The 11,717-nt window shown below is 38.1% G+C and overlaps 1 protein-coding gene across 1 annotated transcript in view; it reads left to right on the plus strand.

Moving 5' to 3' along the window:
* TENT4B (terminal nucleotidyltransferase 4B) overlaps positions 1–11,717 on the plus strand; it is a 41,892-nt gene that overhangs the window by 26,803 nt on the left and 3,372 nt on the right. Inside the window, exons 4-11 of the mRNA XM_064671146.1 lie at positions 1,388–1,508; positions 2,532–2,639; positions 5,745–5,873; positions 7,183–7,396; positions 7,982–8,108; positions 8,210–8,313; positions 9,992–10,179; positions 10,764–10,928. Of these exons, the coding sequence (XP_064527216.1) occupies positions 1,388–1,508; positions 2,532–2,639; positions 5,745–5,873; positions 7,183–7,396; positions 7,982–8,108; positions 8,210–8,313; positions 9,992–10,179; positions 10,764–10,928 (1,156 nt within the window). The remainder of the gene's footprint in view (positions 1–1,387; positions 1,509–2,531; positions 2,640–5,744; positions 5,874–7,182; positions 7,397–7,981; positions 8,109–8,209; positions 8,314–9,991; positions 10,180–10,763; positions 10,929–11,717) is intronic.

The raw sequence follows: 11,717 nt of genomic DNA on the forward strand, positions 1-11,717 counted from the left end.
TTCTTTTGCAGGCAGTATCTATACTCAGGGTGGCAACAGAGCTGCTTTTTCTGTTTTGGTGTGCATCAGAAAAAGGCCTCCTGTTATTAACTGTCCAGCAGTGGGTTTAACACTAATTTAGATTAGAAGAGAAATGTCCAGCAGCATTTCCTGCTCTCCAAGCTAGTTTTGAACATAGTTTTCTGAAAGCTGTCCTTGTCAGACAGATGGTCTGTGGCTGAACTGCTGCCGGCACTGCTTGTTGGCAAGAGCTTGTTCATCTATTGCAGATGTAGTTTCTTTGAGATGGTTAAAGCAGTGTTGTTTGTGAATCAGCAGACCTGTAGAATCTCTGGGGGGGAGGAAGCATTCCTGAAAATTTTTATGTTTTCTGTTATGCAGTTTTCTGTATCACTGAAGTGTCGTGCTGGCATAACCATAGGTTTACATGCTCACCTCCTTTGTGTTCCAAACCAAGCAGGGAAATCAAAGAAATAGGGGAGCAAAGAGGAAAAAGCTCAGGATCTCACAGTAGCCCTCATGGGCTTCGACTGGGACACCAACCACCTTTTGAGTTTGGGTTCAGGGACTGAATTAGGGTGTAGTCAAATGAATGTGTGTGCATAGGGAGGAAGTGTAGTGGGATGGAGACACCTCTTTGAGGAGCTGAGTTAATGAGTGAAATTAATTAGGTGGTTTGTTTTTATTTAACAGCTTGTTGCTTCCTGAAGTCAAAGTCACCACGTTTTCCTTTCCCTGCTCCTTGTTCTTGGCACTACAGGACAGCTGCTTGCCATGTGCCCATTGGTGCTCTGATCATCCAGAAAACCAACTTTGAGATGCAAAGAGGCAGGAAATTACCTCAGAATGTTTGGGGGGCTCATTAAGAGGGGATGAAGAAGGTTTCTGCCTGAGCCATTAATAGATTGAACTGATTTGCTGTGGATTAGGCAACCACCAGACCTAGAGCAAAGGAGGAGACAGGGCTGTGCATCTTGGAGTAGAGGATGGGGAACAGGACTTGCCCTTTCAGTGACAGATTGTTAAATTGGCATTACTGGTTAATACAGCCCAAGGATAGTGATTCACAAGTTCATTTCTTGCTCTGAATTACTTTGGAGAAGCTGATCCCTCTCTACTCACAGTGTGGCCTGAGGAGACTAATCTTAGGCTTTTCAGCCCAATTGATTTGTGTGTGTATCTGTCCCCTCCCCTTGGTAACCTGTAATATTCTGTATTTCCCCAAGTGTAAAAGTTCATCCCCACCCATTTCCTCAGAAAATTACAAATTAGTTATTGGGTTAAGCTACGTTCTGTCAGCTTTATTCTAGGGATGTATAGATGTCAATTGTTTATATTTTAACTGTATTGGTCTTTTAATTTGAATAATTTTTTTTTCTCATTTCAGTGATATTGATTTAGTTGTGTTTGGAAAATGGGAGGCATTACCACTTTGGACCCTGGAAGAAGCTCTTAGAAAGCACAATGTAGCAGATGAAAACTCAGTAAAGGTTTTAGATAAAGCAACTGTAAGTTTGGGGGAAGAGGGTATTTCCTTGTTAGAAGCTAAATTTCAAATCAAAGATAGATCTTTGGGAAGAGAATGAATTTTTATAAGAAGAAACTATTTTTTTATATTAAATTTGAAATAGAACCAATAGAACTTTTTTAAGTAAGGTTTTTACTACAGAAAAAATAATTGATAGTGCAATAACAAGTGTTTCTTCTGTTGGGGAAATCATCTGGTATCCCATATGCACAACATACACTTGCTTTTAAGAGAGATTAGACTAGTCATTGTTGTGAATTTATGTGATTAAATGTTATGAATTTCTGACTGAGTTTTTACATAAGTAAATTATTTATTTTTTCTTTTTGCAAGTAAGCAGGCAAAATAAATTTTCACATAAAAATAGTATGTACATTCTTGCATAAAGAGGTAATGGTATGTCATGCACAGAATAGGATTGTTGTAATTTCCTACCTTTTGCTAATTTTGAGAGTATGTAAGAGTGTTGGGGTTTTACCAGGTGTCTAATTCATAGCTATTATTAGTAGAGAAAGGTAATTTGGCAACCACTCAGGTGGCAATACATCAGAATGCTCTCAGTATTCTGTGCTTATTGTTTGAATCAGTTTTGGTGAGGGAGTGATGACCCCAGTGACACGAGTTGTGTCAGTTCTGGAGTCTCTGGTACCATTTCTCTGTGTTTCTTCAGAGTTTGTCTCCCCCTGGTGTCTTTGGTTCCCACCAGAGCTGAGCTGCTGCACCAGCTACTGACCCAAACCAATCAAAAATTTATTATGGAAGGTGAAGTGTTCTGTTCAACAGAACAATAAATTGAAAATAGTGTTCATGAGTTAGAAAAGTAAAGTTTAAGTAAACAGATTGGCAAGGAGAGTGAGTTTATAAATAGGAGTCCTGATTTCTCTGCCTACTTCCTCTCCAAAAATTCATAAAACATTTCAGTTTTACTGGTGCATTTAAGAATAAATTAAACCAAATGTGTCTTGGAAATCTGTATTGACTTAACCTGTCTTTTTTTTTGCAGGTACCTATTATTAAACTGACAGATTCCTTCACTGAAGTAAAAGTTGATATAAGCTTTAATGTACAGAATGGAGTTAAAGCAGCCCAGCTGATCAAAGATTTTATCAAGGTTAGGCAACACTATAATAGAACTACAGAGTTGACTATTTGATAACTTTATTTCCTGTTTTACTTTGACAGCATCCTTACTAGAGATACACTTTCACTCTGTTATTTTTTGTTGTCTGATACTACTGAGGGATGTTCTGCAGTTTTAGGCATATTGCCTTAAAAGGCATGATGATATTAAAATATACAAAGAAAGTATGGAGTGGCCTTAATGGTACAATGATTAAGGAAAATGCACTAATCTCTGTCTTAAATGTTCTGCTCTTTTAATGTTCTGCTCTTAAGTTCATTGAACTTAAAATTAGTAATAACCACACATTTCTGAGGAAGTAAGAATCATCTTGTTCTGGACTGAATATTGTTTTGGCATACAATGCTAATGTATAGAATAAGTTAAATTAGTGTTCAGAGATTCAGTAGTACATGTATAATAGGTACACATTACAGTTATTTTTGTTTAATATATAGGATCATTTTGTTAGGATTAATGTGCTTTTGTATTTAAAGTTTTGAAGTATCATTACAATATTTTCCTTTCCTTCCCTTCCCCTATGCAGTGCATTGGGCACTCACAGTAAATGTTTCATAAAAGCAGTAGATAATTTTTCTTGGATTTTCATATTCTGTTTGGGGAAGTTGAAGTGCAGTTGTCTCACTGAAGTGCTTAGGTATTACTGTTCTATTACTGACTGTTTTTTTACTTTAACCAAACTACTGGACAGCAGGAGAATCAAAAATATTTTGGTAGCTAGATAAGTAATACTTCAGAAAACTCCATAAATCTGAATAAAGCAAGCACTTTATTTTCAGTCATAAAGGTTAGAAATCACATACATCTGCTTTAATAATGTCATTGAGTCTTCTAAATTTGGGGAGATTTTTAATTGCTGACGAGTTGGAACATATGGCATTCAACTTGATAGTCTTCAATTCCTTTATGTGTGTTTAGTAGCAATATGGAAGTAGCTCAGTTTGCTTGTGCAGTGTCTGTTTCTTTAACCTGTAGAAGGACACAGGAGAAAAATCTCTGTCCTTAAATTTAGTAGAAATATCTGACTTCCTCTCTGCATAGTCTCACCTCTGTGTGTCTATGAATCTTCTGCTTGAGCCCCTGCAGGTGAGGCCTCTTGCACCCACGCTCAGAGTCAGAGGGTGGGGTGGGTTCAGAGACCTTTTGTCTCTCAGCCTCAGTCTGATGAACAGAAGTTGTATTGTGTAGCTCCTTGTTGGGGAAAGAAGGTGCCCAGAATCTCTGTTGTAGCAGAGGTACCTGAAATTTGGTAGCTGACTTCAGTTTTTACACTGTCATGTTGCCTCGTGGTGGACAGGCTGTCCGTGTTTGGTTTTCTGCCACAAGGCAGGGACTGTATTTCTGTTACACTCCACATACAAGTTTATTTTTAACCATGTCCATAAAGCCCTGTATACTTTCCCAAAATTGCCTATTTGCTTCTGAATTTCAAGGTAGGAGATAGTCTTCTCATGAGAGCCTGAAGGCATTTTATGTGTTTGAGAAAAGAAAAAGGCATTAGTGTGTTCCTGTTGCCTGGGTTATTTGTAACCCTTTGGCCTTGGGTCAGGGCATGACAAGAGGGGGCTGTGCCTTAGGGAATGAGTGGGAGCTGTCTGTGGCAGCTGGGCAGGTATGGGACAGGGCTGAGCAGGTTTGGTGACAGTACTTGGGGTAAGCTCACAGCCTGGCCAGTGCCTGACAGACAACTCCCCAGTGAGGATGTTGAGGCTGAGGATGCCTAGTCCATGGTTAGGGTCAGGATTTAGGGTCAGGATCAGCACCAGTGCGGAGCAGCGGCTCAGGCAGACAGCACAGGGAACCACTGAGATGGGAGGCAGCTCTCTAGCAAAGTGGAGGGACTCCCAGCAAGGCTGCCCACACGGTGCTTTCCCACACATCTGTTTTCACAGCGGCCTGAGCCAAGGCTGAGCAGCTGTGCCACCCCAGAACTGGCCTTGAGCTGAGCCTGGTGTGGCGGGGAGGTGGCACATGGCTGCTGTGGGGGTCCTTTGTTTAACTTGGAGAAATCCTGACGTGTACTTGCCAAGGGATTTCACTGGTGTTCTTGAGGCACTCTCCATAAAACATGTGCAGGGCATTCTCATGGGTCTTATTTTGTCCCACATGACTTTCAGTGTCTAACTGAGGTGTCATATTCAGTATTAGCCTTCGAAATGCCTATTTCTCTTTGAGTATTCAGTTTCCTGAGAACAATCCTGTCTTTGAATTTTGGTACACACTGTTATTCAACACTTCAGCTTGTAAGTTCTTAATAGTTCAAAAAAAGGATTTGGGGATCTTCAGTTAAATAAGGCTCCCAACACTCACCATAAGGCTCATGCAGAGAAGTTCTTAGCAAAATTCTTTTTTTCCCTGTAATCTTCTGCAATCACAGACATCATGATCCACATTTCATCTCTGACACTAAGGAACTTTTTGGCTCTGTGTTTATAAAAGCAATATTATTGAGCCTCTTTTGCCCCTCCCCTGTGAGGGGGTGTACAGAGTGCAGGCATAGCCTCCACTGCTGTCCAAAGGGTCCATGTTCTCTGCATGTGCAGTGTATGCACACCTCTAAGGGAATCCATGTGGATAAACCTATCAAAGGACTGGGTATCCAAAGGTAAGTATTTGGCTCCTTTGAAAATATTGTCTGAGTTTAGTAATTTTGAAGGGCTTTTTGTAACTCCGGGCATCTGAAGTACTTGCAGGACAGAAATCTCAGCCCATTTTGGCCTATCACCACAGTCATAGCAGGAAGGTTTTGTTACAGATGTGGATATCTCCATAGTTCTTCCTTTACAGTCCTTTTCATTTGTAGGAGAAAAGCAAGTGTATTTATGTATTCAAACCAAATAATTCTTACTTTATGATCTTTTTTCTGTTGTTAATATCTGCCACCAGAGTTGAAGAGGTAAATAACTGTATTGATCACAGGCAGAGCACTTGGCTTCTCCCCTGTTACTAAAAATAATAGCTGAGAATTGTACATGGCTGTAAGGCTGAATATAACAGATAGTTTCAATATGCTCTCTTAGCATCCATTGTATTCATGCACCACAGTGTCATAACATCTTTGTTTTTCTCTTTCAGAAATATCCTGTATTACCATTTCTAGTTTTAGTATTGAAACAGTTCCTGTTGCAGAGGGACCTCAATGAAGTATTTACAGGTGGAATCGGTTCTTATAGTCTTTTTTTAATGGCTGTCAGCTTCCTTCAGGTAAGCTCCAGGGAATCTGGGGGTGCCACTGGGGCATAAGGACATCACCTTCAGAAGAAATTTGATCAACCCTTAAATTTTATCATTTAAACTATCATGTTTGTGGTTTTGCACCTCCTTTTCATTTAACAATAGATACATCCCACCTATCTGCTGTTCTTTCTTACTTTTGGTCTGAAAGATGTTTAGAACATCTGTTGGTGTATCAGTGCCAGGCACTGATACACATGATACTGACATACAATATTGATACCTGTGATCTTATTCATCCTAAACCAAATTGAATGTTGTGTAACTTATTTGGAAAAAGCTCCATAAGGTTGGTGTTGCCTGCAGCTGTCCTTCATAACACTTGATTTCCAGGTCATGTGCCCTGTACGTGCTTTAATGAATGCAATGGAATTGTGGTTGTTTGTCTAGGTTTCTAAATGTGTTTTACAACTTTCTCTTGAATCTAATAGGGCAAAATGCATGAGCTAAATCTATATTGTTGTGCCTGGGGGAAGAAAATACTGTAGAAATATGAAGTAGTGATTTCTGGCTGTATCAGCCTCATTCTTCTTCCTGAACTAAATGTAACTGTATAACTATGGGTCTGTAAGTGTAAGTCTGTACTTTTCCAGATTGTAGTTACTTTTAAACCTGAGCCTGGAACTGGAGCTCAGCGTTTGCCTAATGCTGTTGCAGTTGCCTGCTGAGCACAAATGAAATTAAGGCAACAGACGTATCTTTTTAAGAGAAACTGAAATCTCTCCCAACCCCAGTTTTTCTTATATTGACTAATAGTACTTCCATTTGCTCCTGCAAGAAGGAAAAGAAAAGAAGTCATATTTTCTATCTATTATGTTAAAACTAGGAGCTGGTTTTGTTCATAGTTTCTCAGGCTGCATACTTTAACAGCAGAGGGAACCATGGGTATAGCTGTGCACATGAGAAGCCTGTATTTGTATTGCAGACCCAGGTTTGTGAGGTGCACATATCTTTACTTTTTCACAAGAACTCTGCCATTAGTGCTGGAAGTTCACTTACTGGACTGAAAGTTCAAATACAAAAATGTTAATGCTTGACAGCCTTTTTTTTTAAGAGGTAATTAGTTTATAAAAGTTTTTATAGCATCTTGATTTAAAGATGCAAAACTGCTTTATCAAGAGAAAATACTATATTTAGACATATTAGCTTTATATATTATGTTTTATTAATTTTTATTACTGCATTTAGACATGTTTGCTGTGAAAAAGAGAAGACACATAAAGGCACTTGAAACCTGAAGTCTTAAGAAAATGATTTTTTTTTTCTCTCTTCTTAATAGCTGCATCCCAGGGAAGATGCCTGTATGCCCAATGCCAACTATGGTGTTCTTTTAATAGAGTTTTTTGAATTATATGGACGTCACTTCAATTATCTGAAGACTGGAATCCGAATAAAGGATGGTGGCTCTTACGTTGCCAAGGATGAAGTGCAGAAAAGCATGCTGGATGGCTACAGACCATCAATGCTGTACATCGAGGATCCCTTACAGCCAGGTAGCCTCACAAAGCAAGACTTAACACACAGAGTATGAAAGAAAGGTTGGGGGAGTCCTTAATCCAGTGGAGTTAAATCAAAGAATTAGATATACAGCTGTGTATCTGTAGATAGATAACAGATGGAATGACCACCAAGAACCAAACAGAAACATCTTGTTCATGTGTAGGAACACAAGACAAACTCAGAATACAGGTAGCTGCTGAAGTGGCACGTCAGGGGCAGTTTCAAGAAGAGTGTTAACACATTTCTGATCTAGAAGAATGTCATCCAGGACATTACTTTTATACATGTAATATATGCAGTACAGGATTTTAATTATTTTTTGTAATTTATTAATTTTATTTTTTTTCTTCATGTATTGCACTTTTACCCAGAGAATTGCTGTTTTGGACTTTTGTGCATGTAAATATCTATAGATCTTCTAAGCTCTTTCAAATATTTATGCTTCAGTAATCCTGTTCTACAACAGGTAATTGCAGTTAGTTGGGACTTAAAGGCAATTTTAAAACAATGCTGCTGTCTCTTGTCTGAAAGGCGATAACCACAGTTTCAATCTTATTTATTTATATTCTTATTTTAAGGTAATGATGTTGGGAGGAGTTCCTATGGTGCCATGCAAGTGAAACAGGCTTTTGATTATGCCTATGTTGTTCTGAGCCATGCAGTTTCCCCAATAGCTAAATATTATCCTAACAACGAAACAGAAAGGTAAATTCTCCATGTCTAAATCTCAGACATTAATTGCTTATATTTTTGTGTGTCTTAAAAATTAATTGTGCTGATGGTTTTGTATTTTTCCTCTTTTGCAGTATATTAGGGAGAATAATTAGAGTAACACAAGAAGTGGCCACATACAGAGACTGGATATCCAAGCAGTGGGGAATGCAGAGCAGGACAGAGTCTTCGTGTAATGGTAAGTTTTGACTCAGCTGGGCTGAGATTGGGAAATTTCCTGCACATTTTGATCATACAGATTTTATTGTTGCTTTTGCCTCACATAAGGCAATGTGCACATCTTAGTAGAAATTTCCTTTTTTTGTTCAGTATTCTCATCATTTCATCCAGAAAAGTTAGATTTGTACAAGAGTAAAATGGCCTCGTCTTTACTCTACTGCAATAGATTTGGTCAATAGAGAGCTCTGTACAGAGTGCTGCCTTCCAAAAGGAGACTTTGGAAAAACTTCCAATTTAAATTACCATGTTGTCACTCTCACACTTCCTTTGTCCTTTAAATGTGGACAAGGTTTTAAAAAGAATTACTGGGAATGCTAGTTTAAATCTGAATACTAACCCTCTGTTCTTTTATTTTTCATTTTAAAGTGTAAAATATCATACGTGTACAGAAGTAATATTTAATCCAAGACTGACCATATAAGTGGAATAAGTCTTTTAAACAGGAAAATCCTGAAATATCAATCATTATTTTTGTTTTTAACAAATGGAAACACAAAGTCTACGCAGACAACTTGGTTACAATGTCTTTTAAAATCATCTTTAATCCATTGCCCATCTTCTGACTTCAGCAGTCAGTTGCCACTTTTGGTGTAGGTGTATCTGCTGTCTGGAAGTTTTCAAACTAAAGTTAATTTTAATAGTCTCCAATTAATTTTAGAATGTTGCCTACTACAAGTCTTCTCTTGTTAGGGATTAATCAGAGTACATGATGCAACTACCCAGTCTTTCCCCAATGTTGGGATTTTGTTTATTTGTTTTTAAAACCTGTGTTAGTGATTTCTGTCACTGTACCTGTCAGTTAAATGTGCTCTGGGCCATTTGTGTTCTCTCAGGCCCTTGTGGCCCTGCTGTGCCCCCAGGAATGGCAGAGAACTGCTGGTCAATCCTGCAAGGAATCCTTAACTCCCTATTAGCTACCTCCATGCAAATACAGCTAGTGGGACAACAAATGTATGTTATGTAAATCAGAGGGAACTCCTAAGTGTCTTATGTGAGATAAAACAGCAATTAATAAAATAAAAATAACCCCATGTCAGGCAGGTAATGGTGACAGTTACGGTGGTTGTCTTGTAGATTTAGTTTGCATTTAAGTTCCAATTCTTTTTTTTTTTTAATTTAAGGCAGAAGTTAGTGAGATGTGAGAGTTCTGTATGTTTTACCTTCAGTGTAGGAATTCATACAAAGCAATGAGACTTATTTAGAGTTCTTCTGATCCTACCAGCTCCAGCAGAAGAAAAATGGGAGTTGCTGAGTATTGGGCATATAGGAACAGAATTTAAACCTATGTATTTAAATGCTGTTGAAGCATGGCATGAAACAATCTAAAGCAGCCCATCTGAACTTTGTTGCTGCCTTCATCTGTGTGTTATTGCTCTAATTCCCATGTTGAACCGTGGGCAGTGCCCAGGTTTTCATAGTGTGCATTAATGATGTTGTTGGGAAGCCACCACGCCCTCTGCGAGGTGCTGCCTGCAGAGTGTGCACACAGACACCCTCACTGTGTCTGCCTGTGTTTGGTGTGCAGGTCCTGCAGGATGTAACAGGCTTTATGTATCTTAGTGGCTATATTATAAAAACCCAAGGCAACATACTTTAGCAGTTAATGTGTGGTGATGCTTCTGTTTTGTTTTTGCTAGGTAATGGAGTAACCTTGATAGTAGATACTCAGCAGCTAGACAAATGCAACAATAACCTTGCTGAAGAGAATGAAGCACTGGGAAAACCTAGAAATAAAACTTCAGAAACACTTAGTAAACATTCTTCAAATTCTTCATCAGGTCCTTTATCATCATCATCATCTACACTGTCCAGCTCTAGTGATGTAGTAAGTACTGAAGGTTTTCTGACTTTTTTTTTTTAATTTCTTTTCAGTTTTTCCCCCCCTGATTTGGATTGCCACAGAATACATTTTAGAAGCTTGGAGTCCTAGTTAGTTATTTCATCCAGAATCCTAACTTGCATAAGATGTTAACTCTTATGCAATTTCTACACATATAAGTTGCAGTGTGTTTTTGACACAATACATGTAGAGAGTAAATGTAGTAGATATTAAGTTCCATAGCTCTCTTTTCTCTGGGAAAATGATATTTCAAAAACAAAAACAAAAGAAGACTGGTAATTCCAAGCCACGTGCTTTAAAAAACAATAAAAGCAAAAAGCTTTAAAAAAATCTGTTTCGGAATTCTATTTAAAAAATAAAATAAAAGGCAGATCTCAAAATCAGAATCACACATCAATAAATTTTTAAATGTGTTTTACTCAGTAAAAATTCTGGATTGAAAGAATTTTTATATCTATTAAACATATTTTAAGTTTTGTCCACTGTTAGCTTTATTTTTAAAGGAAAAGTCATTTGCAGAAAAACTTACTATTAAGAAAAACTCACTAATACTTTACATTTTCCTGAAGGATTCTGATGGAACACCTTGCAAAACCTCTAAACAATTGAGTTGTCGTCAGTCTACCACAAACAGAGTGGGGTCACAAGAAGTGTCACTGGAATCCTCCCAGTCAAGTGGGAAAACACAAAATAGCCAAACAGCCAATACATCCAGCAACACGAACAAATCTCAGGTTTGTGGAATGTTTGAAAACAGCATCTGTATAGATTATTTGAATATTACACATCTCCCCCACAGAAGGGTAGCTTGTTCTGGAAAGGAAATGCTGTGTTTTTCACCTTCCCTTTACCCCACTAAAAGGTTTTCAGCACTGATTTTTATCTGAAATCACCTGGTTCTTTCTTTAGCTTGCACAGATGAATTTCCATCTGTGGCTTTCCCAGCCCTAAAGCAGGTGAAATTGGACTGACTTTATTTAGGGACATCTAGATTTGCCAGAAGTATAGAGATGTGTTGCACCCATTTCCTCTTTGCAAAAAGCATGTCAGTCCAGTTTTGACTAGAGAATTTGAGAACTTACCCTCAGTGAAAGACAGTTAGCTAAAATATGTGTTTAAAACTCTGGCTGCTCTGTTAGCTGTTGATACTTGTTGAGCTGCCTTCCATTAAGGGAGGTTAAGATTCTTTGGTGACACATGAAATCCCCTCTCATTTCCCCCTATAGATAAATATCTTTATGATGACACCTACCAGAGCTTGTGCATTTAGGGGATTTCTCATGTTAAGAATGCTTCTATGGCAACTCAGTATTCTGGAAATATTATATGCCTCTCTATATACAATATACTTTGGATATATTCTGTTTAAATTTTATTCTTGGACACAGTGTAGGACTTTTATGTTTGAAAATAGTCTGGAATCTTCTGGAATATTATTCCTGAAAATAATTCTAAAGACATGCCTTCTCCTTGCTAATGATCTCTCTCTAGCTTCTTATGAGACAGTTCACAGACTGGGCCTT

The sequence above is a fragment of the Pseudopipra pipra genome, chromosome 14 (genome assembly GCF_036250125.1).
Source record: "Pseudopipra pipra isolate bDixPip1 chromosome 14, bDixPip1.hap1, whole genome shotgun sequence".
In the NCBI taxonomy this organism is placed as follows: domain Eukaryota; kingdom Metazoa; phylum Chordata; class Aves; order Passeriformes; family Pipridae; genus Pseudopipra; species Pseudopipra pipra.